Genomic DNA, 16987 nt, shown 5'->3' on the forward strand with positions numbered 1-16987 from the left:
ACATATAATAAGTCTGCACCACTTATCAAAATAGACCCTGATTTAAGGCAGAGCACAAATGATGCAAAACCTTAAACCTAAGACAGAAAATTGTATACAAAGGTTATGCAAAGGTGCTTTGTATACACTGGACAGTAGAATTTTAAGTTTACTGTTTTTTACTGTTCTGTGGAATCTGTCTTGGTTCCATCAGCTAGAATACTATAGTAAATAGCAATGAAATCCAATTTTTCTCAATTTAATACAATACCAATACTCAGAGCTCTCAGCACTGAGATACCTGATTCTGATCTGATATCCTCACCATGACCAAGCTGACACTTTGCAATCCTCCGATGACAAGTTATGCAAAACTCCAGAGGTGTAACCATGGCCTGCTTTAAGACAGTTTGTGTCCTGTGTTTATGTGCATGATCTTTTTTCATGTCAGTCAACATCACACACGTTAATGGCATAAAATACATCAGTGGATCAGATCAGCGAACATGTAAAATACAATTCGGTACTGTTGCAGTGTTTCGTGTGAGCCTGGGCTTCAATACCCATACTCAGTACAGCCCTGCAAATAAAACATTTCAGACTTCAGCTTGACTCAAGCCACTGGATAGAGTACAGGCCATGCATGACGATCACTTTCATTTTACACCTGCAATCATTTTTAATTCAACTTGTCTAACAGATACAACAGTGGTCTGTTTTCTCCCTATTCTGTTGTCCTATTATGAACCACAATACACATCCTGTCATTCCTAATACTACTATTGCACTTTTATATAACTGTACAACTATATATGACTGCACGATCTTCCGTAATTGAAGATCCGTAAAAGGTCCAGGCCTAATTTCTGCACTAATTCCCTCTCAGTCTCAGCCTTGCTATTATTCAGCTTACGATTTTGAGCTCAGTCTTGGACGCTTGGGTTTCACGTCTCACAAAATCTTTCATCACAGCACTTAAATAATTGAACCGAGTGGTAAATGAGTTCTATGGATGTTTATGGATTCCAGTCCAGATTGAGTTTGGCAACTTCATCACACCTAGAAGAAAGAGTGTCACGCCACGGCTCAGGCTTTGGATAAAGCTTGCTATGCTGAAAATAGTGCTGTTTGTACAATAATATGCCACCGTTTCCCTCAAGGCAGGTCTGTGATCAAATGTGACTAAAGCCCTTATGCACTCACTCGGTGCTCACACATGCATTTTATATTGAGCGCAGGAAGAGGAAAGGAGTAAGGGGAATACTCAATAGGCTGATTTGGCCAGAGCTCAAAGAATGTGGCATGGCCAGGTTAGGATTTATCCAGAGGAGCTGAAGACTTTTACATAAAGTTCCATTACCTTAACTAGAATTAATCAAAAAATGTGTGCATGACAAGGATCACATAATTGCTGCAGGCTGATATGAGATAAGAGCTTATTTCCTAATTTGCAGTCTCAGCAAGGTCAGATGAAATACAATGGCTCAGTCTAATATCAAATCATTGCATTCGTAATTGTATGCTCTTTTGTAGAATCAAAAAAGGTTGGGTGAGTTCCAGTGTAAAGCTCCTGTAACCTTATTATAATATCAGTTGTAAAGGAAAAGCTGTATTCATTATACTGATGGCTCAATTTCACAAGCCAATACCTCATTTCCCTTGACTGATTAAATAATCTAAGCCACAAATGTGTTTTAACACCTGAGTATGCAGCTTTAGTTGCACAATTAGCCATCACACTCATGTTACTGGGGCACATATGTATATGTTGATTTTTGTTAAGTGTTTAATTTGAACATCTAAGTTTATGTTTTGTTCTTATTACAGGTTTGGTATGAGTGTGATCATCCCCATCTGAAACAAATAGGACCTTCAATTTAGGAGAGAGTTTTTATTTATTTATTTATTTATTTATTTATTTATTGGAGGAAGTCTGGTCCCTGTCCACTGCAGCCTTCACCATGAGCCACCCACAGTAAGTAGGCTACAGTTTGCACTATCTACCTGATAAGGAAATATGTTGAGTAAGCAACCAAGAGCAAGTTAATATGAAGAATTCTATTGTCTGCATTGCGCACTCAAGGATAGCAGTATATGCATGAATATGTGTGTAGGTATGTAGGATATGGGGTGTGTGTCAAGAGCTTGGAATATTTATTGCATTTGAGCAGCTTTGTGTGTCTGGATAGAAGGTGTTCGACTTTATAAATCAATGTGCTTCTTGCTTTTGTGTAGTATGTTTGTGATTTGGTTACCTTGAGATGATTGTACCATGTTTCACATCGTCAGAGTATTTCCTTGCTTTATTTCATTTTTTTGGGTGTGGATTGATATTACTATAAAGGTGTGATTTGTCTGAAATCACTAGACAAATCAAGTCAAAATCACATATTCAATGTAATAAAACATACATTCATCAGGCACTTTCTGTAGGCAAATCCTGTATACCTGCTCATTTATGAAATTATCCAATCAGCCAATCAGGTTGCAGCAGCACAATGCATATCTTCATGCACATACAGGTCAAGAGCTTCAGTCAATGTTCAAATCATAATCAGAATGGGGAAAATTGTGATCTCAGTCACTTTGAACATGGCATGGTTGTTGGTGCCAGATGGTCCATTTTTTCTGGGATTTTGACGCAACAGTCTATAGAGATTACATAGAATGGTGCAATAAAAACAACAACAGTAAAACAGCCAATAAGTAGCAGTGTGTGCCGGTGTTAAAATGCCTTGCTGATGAAAGATGTCAGGGGAGAAATGCCAGACTGGTTTGAGATGATAGAATGGTAGCTCAAATAACCACTCTTTACAACAGTGGTGAACAGAAAAACATCTCAGAATGCACAACACATCAAACCTTGAGGCAGACAGGCTATAAGAGCACAGTACCACATCGGTTTCCACTCCTGTCAGCCAAAAGCAGGAACCTGAGGCTACCGTGGGCACATGATCACTGAAACTAGGCAGTTGAGGATATCACCTAGATAGACAGGAAAAATATCTCCTCTGCTGTTGCCGCTTGATTGGCTGATTGGATAATTGCATAAATGAGCAGGTGTGCAGGTATTCCTAATCACGTGGTCTTTGAGTATATGTAGTGAATTACAAATTTAACTACTAATTGATATAAAAAAGATACAAAGACATTTGGTTTGTGCCATTTTTTTCTACACAGTATTTAAGTCTGCAGTTACACAGAGTTAATAACAAGGTCAAGGCAGCATTAGAGCTCTTTAATGTGACACCTCAGTCAAGAGCGAGACTGTGGTGTCCTGATCCTAGTACTCATTTCCTCCTTATTCAGTCTGCTGCTTGAGGAGTTGATATCATCATTTATGGCCCCACACTGATGTACCATCAGTTTCTCAGTGTGCTGTGAGTTTCCTATGGAACACTTGATCCCTCCCTGTCCTTTCTCTGTCCTTCCAGACCCTGTGTCTCTGAACCAACGCTAGCAAGATGAGTGAGCTGAGTTAGCTGTATAGGCTAGAGACTCCTGTTTTTAGTGGTTTCCTCTAACCTCCCTTACTCAAACTCCCATTATCCAATAAATCCCCAGGACTTGATCAGTATAAAAGGGGAACCTCTGCCCACTTCCTTTTTAGTGCCTCTGTTTGTCATATTATCTTATCAGTAATTGCTGAGCACCTGCCAGACAGCATTTTGAAGACAGCAGGGGTGGACGGTGAGAGAGGGTGAGAAGGGGACAGAATGCTTTTAGAGATTTCACAGATAGTCAAATGAAGTGGTTCATTACAATCAAGAATCAATTACGCAAACCAAGCAGGGTGTAACAAAGCAGTCTGACAATAAAAAAAAGTCAAAGGAAAACACTGTATATAGCGAATGGGGGAAACCCATTATAATGTCCTCCCTGTTGGACAGAACTGTGAATTGATGCAGTTTATGCTGCTGAACTTTGTTTCCTCAGTGGAGCTGCTGTGTAAAAACAGATGAGAAGTTCTCCTGCAGTATTATCTCAGGCCAGCTATTTTTGTGCTCCTGAAGAGTCTCTTGGGCTAGAGGAGAATGCTATTCTCTTCCTCCATCCCTTTTTTCCTCTCTCATCTCTCTCTCTGTCTGTCTGTCTCTGTCTATCTTTTTTTCTGTCCAGCTTCCTCTTTCTCTGATGGATGAAGTGCTACTCATATTCAGTGCGAACAGGAAACAGACTGACCCACAGAATTGATCAGATGTATGGTTCATAGTTGGCTATTAGAAGCTTTTTATTACTGAGCGGTAATTTTTGGACAGATAGATGTGAAAGCATGCTTTTAATTTTTATGCAGTAATACACAGTAAAATGACGCTGAGTGTATGGGCAGCAGAGCATGCTTGTCACTGAAGATGTTCTGCAATAGTATATTGAGCAGAACGGTTATAACAGTGGTTTCAGTGCTTTTATAGGTTGACATGGTGAGCCCTGTTGTCAACCATAACTTGTCTGTCCTTCCATTTACTATATAAGCATACTGTCACATGAGCTGTACAACAAAATTGATCACTGTCTATTTACTTATGGTCTGCTCTATATATGCATACTACTATGAAATTTGTGCCCAGTGATAGGTTAATAGAATTTTTGGGGGTATTTTTGACTAGGCAGTCAATAATTATAACACAAGGATATACACAATAAATGGGGCATTCTGGAAAATAATGAATGACGGGTGCTGTGATGCAGCCTGATGCAAACTCTGTTGCCACCTTGAAGTTGAATATTTTCTGATAACAGCACGACCTGGAGTGTTTTATCCTGGGGTGTGGTGGTTGGGGGGGGGGGGGTGATATTTTCATATCACTCGTCCAGAAAATCAGTTAAATCTACAATCTACATTTACACTCTACAAATACACAATCACACACACACACGTTTGTCTTAATATCCTTGTGAGAACCTTCCATTGACACTTAAATCTAACCCTAAAGTTAACCTCAGTAACCAAAAACTGTCAGATATTCCTATCCTTGAAGGGACATACTGTGTACAACTGTTGTAACTACTCTTTTCTTTCCCTTCATAGGGCTTTTCTTTTGTTGGTGCTATCCTGGACTTAATTTAATGTGAATAAGAAAATAAAACACAGTCTGGCTTGTAAGTCACATGGTAACATGGCACAGTAATGTGGGTATTTTCAAAATGTGGAAAATCTCTGTATTCTCAGTAGCCTAAAGAATTTACAGCCTAAAAACTATCTGCATTTCGAACTATCTGCATTTGTGTTACCCTACCACGTTACCATGTGACTTGCAAGCCTGATTGTGTTTACAGACAAGTTACGTGAGCCTGGTAAATGTAATCACATGTCTTGAAAAGCACAAACCTTACACAAGTGGGCTGTGCTCCATATGTTCAAAAAAGAGGTAAAATGATTCAGATAGCACAGTGGTATAGGTTAGCTCAGTACAAATATGTTTGTGCAGAATGTAGCATACAGAGCATTTAAGTGAAAGTTTGATATGTTGCTATGCTACATATCCAGAACATTCATATTCAGCGTAGCGAAGGTGCTGCAGATAAGTTGCATATAAACGTTTTTGCTGAGACTAGGTTGAGACTGGGTTGCTAAGAAGTAAGATAGGGTACTGGTTTTGCATCATTGGCACACTCCTCACACAACCTACAGTGGTTGCACCTCAACAATTCAATTTCTACCTCTACTGATCTGACTAGCCTACTTAACCTGTCTACGTGGATTCTTTGCATTGTCCCCACTTTCCCTTTCTTTGCAGAACCAGTGTGTGTGTGTGTGTGTGTGTGTGTGCTTGTGTGTGCTTGTGTGTGCATGCGTGTTGGAAATTTACACATGATTAGACACTCTGCTACATACTGTGAAGAAGGTTTTGTGTTTGAAACAGGTCAACTAATGTTTAGCCTGGACCATTCTAACTAATGAGGTCTCTCCTGGTTTTTTTTTTTTTTTTTTTTTTTTTTTGGCATAGAAGTGAATCGTCGGCTTGTTGCAGTCGACTCTCTCAGCCTGTCCTTCTGGGGAAGCCAAAGCTTTCACCACCCACACAATAGCTATATTGCATTACATTACATAATTCCTTTGATAAACAGACATGTTTATGTAGGACAGTTCTCAAACATAGATCACATTTAGTTAGAACTGGTAAGGTTTTTTTATACTGCCCACTTTCAGATTGGCAGATATTCACAAATATGAAATGCATACCAGTGAAACCACAATAAAATCGCTGGTTAGCAGTTCACAGCCTTATTGGTTTGGCTTAATGCAAGATAAGATTCTCCCACTTTATTTCTCACAGCATGACACCAGTACAACCTATGTCATTATCTAATCTGTTTGAGAGATACTCGTTACTTTGGGTGAGTCAGTCCATATTTTCAAGGTACCTGACACTCAGCATAGGTGTGAAGATCTGTTACTTGCTAAGTCATCCTTACGGCTTGTTGCTTGAGTGCTTTCTGCAGCATCTGGCTGTGACAGAACAACAGATGTGCACAGGACAAATGCAAAGTTTAGTTCTCCGAAGAGTGTTTATGTTTTGCTTAGTGGCTGTGTGGCCGGTTAGGTAGTTTGTGCAGTTTGTTCAACTTGGGAATGAGCTCTAATTAACTGAAAACACCAGCTCCAGGATCATGGGTTCAATTCACACGGGTTTCCTCCAGGTTCTCCGGTTTCCTTCCACCTCCCAAAAACTTGCCTCTTGGTTGATTAACTATGTTTAATTGCCCCTAGGTGTGAGTGTGTGTATGCTGCCCTGTGATGTACTGGCATCCTATCCAGGGTTTATTCCTGTGTTGCACTGAGTGCTCCCTGAGATTAGATTCACCATGACCTTGACCAGGATAAAGTGGCTACTGAAGATGAATAGATTGATTCCCTGAAACAATGTCCCTCGGTGGTTCAGAGTATATGCTCTGTGTTTTGATGGTTAGAGCACACCAGCCTGTTTATCTGGCCACAACGTATTTCTGTATTAATGTTTTAAAGAAAGGAATGTGTTTTTTGAGCATTGAATATGATATCCCACTGGACATAGAGAGGTTTTGTTGATGATTATCGAGTTCTGATTGTCGAGTAAAACATCCGCGTGGTGCTGTGGGCAGCTGGCTAGAAGAGTGTGGCAGGAAGCAGCCAGAATGCCAATGACTTGGATGCCCTCCCCATCTCACACAGTGTGCTGAAACAGCAATTCTCTTACTTATGAGCTGACAGATGGTCATAACTTAGTTTTACTCATAATTTTACATGCATAGGAGATATTTCAAAAAAGAGATTTTATACCGGTATACTGTAATGCATAGTATGACATGTCATTATGCACAATATAGTTTGTCACTATATGTATGTTTTCAAGTCAACAAACTTTTGACTTTTCATTTCTGAAGCCCTATTTTCATTAGCATAGCACTGTTTATTGCGCAGTTCTTGTGAGAAGGTGTTGTATGGGCTTGTACAGATGCTCCATATAAACGAAAACAAATGTTCATATAGTGAGGTTCCTATGAGGAGCTATTATATTATAACTATTATAATATAAGTGATAACAGGACCTAACTTGTTTAATGGACATTCCACAACATTAAACATAATAAAATGAATAAAAAGTATGGTGTGTTGTTATTTAATTAAAATTTAAAAATGTAATCATTGATAAATTGCCGTGGTATAAGAGGAATTAATCACTTTGTAACATGCTGTAGGTAAATAGATCAACTTTTGGTTGATAACTGTAACTCAACTTCATGTTGGACCGCATCACACCACTGTTTATTTTCCTATAACAGCACACCCGTCATTTTTTTATGCCTTACTTAGCACATTGTTTTTATGCCTTACATAGCACATCCTAATTTTGACAAGCTAAGGACCTTGGAATGTTATTGAGTTAATATATTAGACAGGCTTCTAACATTTTCCTCTACTGATTTCTTCTCAGATCTTTTAAGTAGCACTGCTGCAGTTTATTTCCTGATTTTTGCTCAAAAGGAGATTCTCTGTATGTCAGTGTGATTCAGTACTCAGTGTGATTGCTAACAATTCAGTCAGGCTTCGTGTTCACTCCAGCTCTGCACTTTTGTACAGATAGCTGTTTAACTCTTAAGTCTTTGAGTGTTTTCTGGTAGTGTTCATAGTAAGAAAAAAATGACAGTCATATACATGCTACAGAAGTGATTGGTCTATGGTGACTATCATTCTCCCAAATGCCTAACTCCTAAATGCCTTGAATTTGTCACATGGTATTTGCTTTCTGTACATTTGTTATGTTTGTTAATAATCTCTATGCTGCAGATGTGAAAACCTTAAAGCATACATTTCATATTGTGCACAAAAGCTGCGATTCAAAGCATGCAGTGAATGATACTGGCCTTAGTAACTCTCAGTAACTCTTTTTCTGGTCATGAACCATTTGAGCAGTGGCAATGGCATTGTAAATCTCATAGGAATTAATGGGGTACATTTGTTCATTTTAAATTCAGATATAAACTTTTATTTTGTGGTCTTTGAAGGTAATTGGTCGTCCTTGCCTGACTTTACCCTGCACCATTTCCTGCAGCATTTGGTGTACAGGATCTCATGCACCTTTATTATTTTCCCAGCATTTATAAAGGGTAAAAAGTGTCTGTTTGCTGTGTATGCACTTTAAAGTTAAAACCTGTGAAAAATTGCATCCTTGGAGAGCAGGGTTGGAAGTTAGTTCCCATTGGGGTTCTTTATTTTTCTCTTTCTATCGATTCTCTTTGGCTGATTAATGGCAGTGGGCTGTAAACTCACCAGGGGCAGATAGGTGTTTGTTTGGGTTGGGACAGCTATGAGAATGAACATTATTAAGGAAGATATGTGCAGCTTGTAAATTGGTTTTATTTATATAATTTGTCAGGCTAGCATCTGTGCTTATGTATCTCATAGACCTTGCTACATCACATTAATCTGGGCCCACTTATCTTTTCAATAGTGATTTTTTTTCTATTTCTAAATAGTAATCACTGATAATTCTGAATATCTAGTCTATATCAAATATTTAATGAGCACTAATATGTCTCTTTTGCCCATCTTGTAGAGTTAAGGCTAGCATCTAACTGTCGTCCCATCAGTGCCATTAAAATGGCATCAAGCCAGCATCCTGTCCTCGTGAGGACTCGACAGCTCCAGCCATTTGCATATGATAATTTGGAAATGTGATTTTGTTACTCCGAGCAGTCTGTGTGTGTCGGGTGTGATTAAAGCACTGCCGGTGATCAGTAGGGAGGAGTGCCAAGTGTGCATATAGCATCAGGGTGGAGGGAAGCAGGCGTGCTGAGGCTGCTGTTTCCCAGACGTGGAGGTCAGTCGAGCAGAGGAGGCGAGTGCTACATCCAGAACATGCTCTTCGGAGGGGAATATTCTGCTGCCTGCATCACTACACAGTCCTACAGCATCCTGCAGTACTGATTTTATTCTTGTCTTTTTAGTAGCATAACAGATTTTCATGCTCCTTTGCCAGATATGGTCATTGGGATCTCTTATGTATAGTCATTTATAACTTTTATCTTGTATGGTTTTAACTTCCAAATTTTCATCCAATCACAGAACTGTTGCATAATTTTTAAAGACATTTTTAGAATGGTGAAAAAGAGTTGTCACCTTACCCCTTACCTTGTATATCACACCAAACAGGGAAAATGAGAGCATGACCTTTAAAAAGAGTGTGTTAAGTAGGAATTAGTCATAAAGCATACACAAAGTTAGGGACATTTGACTCCCTAATTCCGACTGCATTAACATTTCGGAGCGGGTCAAACCCAACACGCAACTATACACTACATGTGTGTAGAAAGTGTCTTGTCTCTCTCTCTCCTATTTTAAACGCAAAAGACTTTCTTTAACCTCTACATTTCCCTCCATATCTATATGCTTACGACATGACTTCCTTTTGTTCCTCCTTACTTTTAATCAGTCCCCCCTCCTTTTTTTTCACAGTGTCATTATTGATGTCTTCACCCAGAGGGACTGGGACGAGTGCCAGGCAGCAGCTTCTGCTCCTGCTTGCCTCCTCTGTCCTTGATTGATCCATTTTAAGTATTGCAAGTATTGATTTCATTATGACTGAAAAAAGACAGGCATTTAGGGTCATTGCAATGTGGGTAGCTGTAAAGGTAAAGGTAAAGGTATATAAGCCAGGTCCTAGTGCTCACTTCAGGATATGGTTGGGATTGTAGCAGATTATTTATTCATTATTTATTCATTATAGATTATTTATTGCTCATCTTTAATAACCACTTATTTAATGTCTGGTAAATCTGATAAAGTTGATGTTAAGGGTGTTCAGCAATGAAAATGCTGTTTGTTGATTAATGTAATTTATGCTGTTTGCGCTGAGAATAAAAAAGGATTTCCGGACAGCAAACATTCATTCAGTCAATTATCAGCAAGCACTGGCTAAAACCAGACATGATGTTTGTGTCTTTTCCTGGTTGTGATCCCTGTTGTGTAGTTTTTGCATACATCCTTTTTTTGAAATCAGTAATAAATGTAAATAAATATGATAACTATGATAGCCCATTATAAAAGGGTATCAAAGGGTAACAAAGTTAATGTAATTTTTTTCTTTTTCTTTTTTCCCCTAAATTTTTTCTATTTTCACTTAAATCTTGTTGGTTGCTATATCACATTATAGATAGAAAATTATTTTATCAAGGATGTGTAGACTTTTGACATCCACCGTATCACAATATTTATATATCACTATATTGCCCAGAGCTTCCTTAAAACATACTGTATCATGACTGAAGGAATATTGCCTTTGGCCAAGCTCAAGACTTTATACTGATTTGTATACTGATTGTGTTAAGCTTTTACATGAAATGTCCAATTCTTCCTACCCTTTGAAATGAGATTTACAGATCATATTTTGAGAAGAGGTGCTTTGTCCGTTTTAATTATGCAGACATTCCCATATTTCAGTGAATCATCAAACATTTCTTTCTCCATTTCTCCTATAGCTTTAATACTGTTCAGGGTCTGGTCTCTGCCTCATGTTACCCTGTAATGCACATAAATGTGTTTCATTAAATGTGATTCACACAAGGCTCCCTTGACTTGCTGCGTTTGTTTTCATATCTTAGTGTACAATTTGATGTACAGTTGAAATAAGTTGCACTCCTCATCCCTGACTGCTTCTACTGAATGTGTATCCAAGTTATGAGCTGTGATTTATTATTCACGTTATTTGTGCTGAAGTGTGCGCTTTCCATTTACTGACCCCAGGAATGCTATTTATCTGTCCATTTATATTTTGCTGCATTTGTTTCATGAAGTGTTGCTGTCAATTGCAGTGGTATGCAACTGCAAGGCCTGTCAGTGATGATACGCAGATGCACTTCTGCTATTACTCGTGCAGTGTCTGTGTCTTGTCTGAACTCTTCCACTCTGATGGTGGTCAGGGTCATATTAATGCTGTTTTTTTATTTTTATTTTTATTATTTTTTTTTTTACTGAGCTTATTCTATGGACATCATAGCAACACACCAGCTCTGGTCTTTCTATCATTCTTTTATTAGTAAGAACTGATTCTTATTGTAATAATTAAAACATACAGTATATTTGGTGTATTGTAGGCTGTTTGATGACTAATGGCTGCTCAGGTCAGTAGGGCTCTGGTTTGATCTTTGGAGGACAAGTGTGAGATGCTTCGGCGCTCTTTTCCAGCAGCCCGGTGTGTGACTGAGCCCCCTGTGTGTGCAGGCCCTCTCAGCCGTCCGCAGCACCTGACCTGGAAGTGATCTCCCAGCAAGTGGAAGATGAAGGCCAGTGCATGGCTCCAGTGCAGCTAGTCAGCTTTGCTTACCGAGATCTCCCTCTGGCCGCGCTCGACATCTCACTGGCTGGCTCTCAGCTCATCTCCAACCTGGATGAAGAGGAAAATAGAGAAGGGTAGGAGAATATCTTATACCCATCACCATATATCTTACATTACACACACTCATGTACACCTGCATTATTGTAATAAATTTACAAAAACACAAAAACTGACATAGATGACGCCAAAGGGACTTTATGTGATTATTGTGCTAAACCACTATGCACTGGTTAGGAATTACAGTAGGCATTTTCTTTGGCTCATAGGATTCATGTTGAACATAAAAACTGAACAAAAATGTAAAAATTTCCAATAACATTTACCACATTTTTTAGGTCCTTGCAGTGAGGCCTATTCAGAACCTACTAAAAGACAAACCATTCAAAAAATCAGGAGGAACAACATACTAAGCAATTCATACTCGGATCAACGATACTGACTTTTACATGGTATTCCTGGAATTTATTGAATGTTTGGCTAGATGTGAGATAAAACAATAGATTGTTATGTAAATCACTCTTTAGTCTCTGTGCGTAGTATTGGACTGATCATAATCTTAGTTTCACTGAACCCTAAATAGAAACTCCCAGCAGGATGTTTGTCATAATGAACATGATCTCACTAATATTGAGCTGAGAAACAATGTCATTCAATGTTTTCTCAGCCAACGTGATGCCTTAATATGGACAATGAAACGTATAGAGATACCACCCACTCTTCAACTTAAAATACATTAAAGTAATTAAAGTTACCTTTTCATCAGACTGCTGGCTAGGTGTGGAATTGTGTGAAAATCAAGAAACCGTTTACATCTCCATCAAAATTGCAAGTATCAATTGCTGATCTCCTGAAAATTTCACACCAGTCTCTAGAGTTCACACAGAATGGTGTGAAAAACAAAAATCATCCTGTGAGTGGAGGGTTTGCAGGCTGAAACACCTTGCTGTTGAGAGAGATCAGAGGAGAATGAGCAGAATGGTAACTAAGTCTATAGTAACTCAAATAAGCACTCTTTACAACTGTGGTGAACAGAAAAGCATCTCAGAACACACAACACATCAAACCTGGAGGTGTATGGGCTACAACAGCAGAAGACCGCATCAGGGTCCACTCCTGTCAGCTAAGAGCAAGAATGTGAGGCTATCATGAGAACAGACTCACCCAAACTGGTCAGTTGAAGACTGGAAAAAGACCAGGTGATTTTTTTTTCTAATCTTCAAATGCCTAGTTTGCCGAAAATAATAATTTGCCTAAGTGTGCAACTAAAGAAAAATGTGCATGTAAACCACAACAGTAATAAAAAAACAATAACCATAAATTGACACCTTCTATGAATTTAATTTTTTGGATTTCAGTGAGCAAAGATCTACTTTCAAATTGTAGCATATGAACCTTACTTGCAACACAGCTTTTTATTATTATAATGAATCCGATATTGGTAGACATTTCTGAAGAGTAGAGTAGTACACTATCTTCTATGTCTGTATGCAGCATCTGATTTTCCAGACATGTTTTTAATGTTCTATCACTAATACAAGAAATTAAAGAAATACAGAGTGTAGAATATAATTTTTACAGACTAACCCTGTGACTCTTTCACACCTTTTTGTTGAGTATAGTGAGTCTGTGTCACTCTGCAGTGTGAGTGTTATGCACTCGATTGTTGGTCTTTTGGTCTCTGCTGTCCGGTCTGGGCAGCGTGAGTCATGCTGGACAGGCACTGCGCAATGCTCTGCTTCATGCTGGGGAAGTAGACAAACACCATAAGCTTAATTATGGCAAGTGTCACAGCATCCACAGGCCACACCTATCTGGGTGTGTGTGTGTGTGTGTGTGTGTGTGTGTGCAAGACCAGATGGCCTATGTACATTCCTAGGAGTGTGTGTGTGTGTGTGTGGTCGCAAACTAACATTGACCTGTACCTGATGGTTGAATTGCTGGTAAAGCTATTTAGTGGTAAGTCAAATACCTCATAAAACCCAATGGCACTATAATGAAAGCAATATAGAAATATTATATTTAACTTTATTCTGCATAATTATTATTGAACTTTGTTATACATTACAGTTTTACAGTAGCTGTGCTTTTCATTTGCATGTGTTAAATATAATGCAAATGCAGGGTTTATCAACAGTATGAAAGCATGTCAAATGTTATAATCTTTTTTTTTATTAATATATTCTCAGGCAAACATAGCTAGGTCACCACTGAGCATTTAAACATGGCTGGATGCAACACACATCAAATCACATCTGAAAGATATGCAGGCACTGATATCAGCTATTTTAATCTTAAAACAAAATAATTCACAAACTCTCCCTTTGATCATGCAGTGACACTCAGTTAAGCTTATTACATTATCTCATGACATTTTGTATTTTATAGTAAGGTACAGGTTATGAGGCATTTGGGAAAGGAAATTAAGAAAAACCTCCCAAAGGATGAAAGGCTGGGGGGCTCTTAAAAATCACACAGTAAAGAGTAGTAAACATTATATTTCTACAGCCATGTTTGAAAGATAGATTTCCTCATTACATATTCATTCAGCATGAAAAAAACTCAATATCTACAAAAAATGTTATTTTGTCAGTTAGTTAACTCTGCTTTGTCCTGTCATTTAAATGGAACTGTTTTAATGACCAGAACTGTTAGACCAGAATAAGGTCATGCTGCTATCATGTGACATAGCATTATAATGTCAAATTTGCATACATATCGTGTGTACCCTATGCACTTATTGCTACGTACCATCTAAATAAAAGACATTGGCAAAGTAACTTTTATGTAAGACACAATAAAACACAACCAGAATTGTTGGTTAGCTTGGATGGCAAGTGTGTTCTCTGTCTAGACAGTATCTAACAAATTAAGTTATAAGATGTTGTTGTTGTTGTTTTATAACTTTTTATACATGCATTCAAATTGTGAAAAAAACAGTGTTATTTTGTTACATATAGTGCATAGAGTTTCTGACATTACAGAGGAGTAAAGCTATACCCTGCACTGTGTGCACTGTAGTGCTTTCCCTAGAAATAATATATCAGTGTTTTACTTATTTGCAATAAAATGGCTCCAAATGCCTACAAATTTGAGTGCTAGCTAAAGTGCATGACTAAATACTTGCACTTGACTTGGACTTCAGCTCAGTGACTTGTGCACCTGGAAATGCTACAATGTCATGAAGTCTGATCAGCTTACAGCCCTCTCTAAACCATACTCTGAGTTCTTTTTGAGTTCGTTTAGATGTACGTGTGTGTGTGTGTGTGTGTGTGTGTGTGTGTGTGTGTGTGTGCATGTGTGTGTGTGTCTGCTCCCCTGCGATGGACTGGTGTCCCATTTAGGGTTGACTTGACTTGGACTTCAGATCAGAGACTTGTGACATGACTCAGATTTGCATAAAAGTGACTCTCTCCTTCAAATCACTGCATCTTTTTTCTGAGACCCCTTGATTTCTGCATCTGCATTTGCTTGCAGTTTAAGAAACAGTATCAAAAACATGTTCAAGCAAAAATAGTCCATGGCAAAACACTACAAGGTTATGAAGTCTGATCAGCTCACAGCCCTCTCTAAAAAATTCTGTAACAGTGCAGACAGTTCTGGAGAGATGTACACAGAGTTCTTTTTGAGTAAACTGACAACTGTCGGTTTAGCAGAGTTTTTTTTTTTAGTACACAGCCAGCTTAACCTTACTAAGGAATTTTTCATTTCTCATTTTGTTATTGCTTTGTCTCCTTTCTTTGTCCATTTTTGAAATCAGTTACTCCAAATCTAGACTAGATGTGTGTGTGTGTGCGCGCACATGTGCGTTGCCTTTGTTAGTCCTCTGTGATGGACTGGTATCCCACTTAGGGTGTACAGTTGAGGCCACGTCACACATTTCATGTTACACATTTCCTGGCTTAAGTGATTTGGGGTATCTGCTTTATTTCCGTAAGAGGCAATTTCAAAATAATAGCTAAGAGTCTGATTTATTTCAGGTTTTATTTGCTATATCAGACTTTCAGCGGGTCACATGTTTCCATACACTTTGCTGATGTGTAGTGGCATTGCTTAACCTGAATCAAACAGCTGCTCACAATAAATTGCTGGAATTTTTGTCCATTCATCCTGACAGAACTGATGTAACTTAATTAAGTTTTTTTGAAGGTTTCTCATTTGGACACGCTTTTTCAGTTCCACAAGTTTTCTATTGGATTCAGGTGAGGGCTTTGTGATGGCCACTCTGATGCTTTCACTTTATTGTCTTTAAGCCATTTTGCTACAACTTTGGAGGCATGCTTATTTATGCTGATGGAAGACTCAGTTGCAACCAAGTTTTAACTTTCTGGCTGATGTCTTGAGGTTTTGCCTTAGTATTTCTAGATGATCCTCCTTTCTCATCATGCCATCTGTTTTCTGAAGTGCATCAGTCCCTTTTCCATCAAAGCAGCACTATAACATGATGCTGCCACTTCCATGCTTCAAAGTTGGGATGGTGTTCTTCTGATTAATAGCCTCACCCTTTTTCCTTCATACATATTGCTGATCATTATGGCTAAACAGTTCAAATTTTGTTTCATGTGACGAGAGAATACTTCTCCAAAAGGCTAGGTCTTTGTCCTTGTGATCTATAGTCTGGTGATCTTCAGTCACTTCATCTTGCAAACTTCAGTCTGTCTTTTTTATGCCAGTCTTGGAGTAGGAGCTTCTTCCTCTCAGCCCATGGCAATGTAGAACTCTCTTAATGGTGGATGAACATAGTTGGATGAACCAGTTCCTTTGTTGTTGTCTTGGGGTTCAGTTGAAACTTTTGGACCAAAGTTAATATGTGCCTCTTTCCTGAATGATGCAGTGTCTGTGAGGTCCCAAGTTTTTTGTATTTGCATACAAATGTTTGTACAAATGCTCAAGGAACCTACACTGGTTTGAAAATTACTCTTAAAGAGGAGCCACATTTTTTGCATTTTGAGCCAAAACTCTTGGCTGAATTGCTTGGACTTTCCCATGGTAACAAGGGCAAAAAAGCACTGTCTCTTAAGGTAGGCCCTTTTACAGCCACATGCCCACTCTGAATGAACTCCTAATTATGACATTCATTCAAACAGAAGATCATTACTTACATTTCTGGAATCTTCCCGACTGTTTAAAGAGACATTCAGCTTGGTGTATCTAAACTTTTGACCCACTAAAATTCTGATATAGTGAATTAAAGC

The 16987-nt window shown here is 38.5% G+C and overlaps 1 protein-coding gene across 3 annotated transcripts in view; it reads left to right on the top strand.

The window, feature by feature from the left end:
- The window catches only part of tmem266 (transmembrane protein 266), a 51930-nt gene that overhangs the window by 1839 nt on the left and 33104 nt on the right, over window positions 1-16987 (top strand). For 2 of the 3 annotated variants that reach the window (XM_034307203.2, XM_026918648.3), the window contains exons 2-3: window positions 1807-1954; window positions 11681-11869. In XM_034307203.2, the coding sequence (XP_034163094.1) occupies window positions 1941-1954; window positions 11681-11869 (203 nt within the window). In that variant the 5' untranslated portion in view covers window positions 1807-1940. The remainder of the gene's footprint in view (window positions 1-1806; window positions 1955-11680; window positions 11870-16987) is intronic. The other variant, XM_026918649.3, reaches the window with a different exon arrangement.

This window comes from Pangasianodon hypophthalmus, chromosome 9, assembly GCF_027358585.1.
Source record: "Pangasianodon hypophthalmus isolate fPanHyp1 chromosome 9, fPanHyp1.pri, whole genome shotgun sequence".
In the NCBI taxonomy this organism is placed as follows: domain Eukaryota; kingdom Metazoa; phylum Chordata; class Actinopteri; order Siluriformes; family Pangasiidae; genus Pangasianodon; species Pangasianodon hypophthalmus.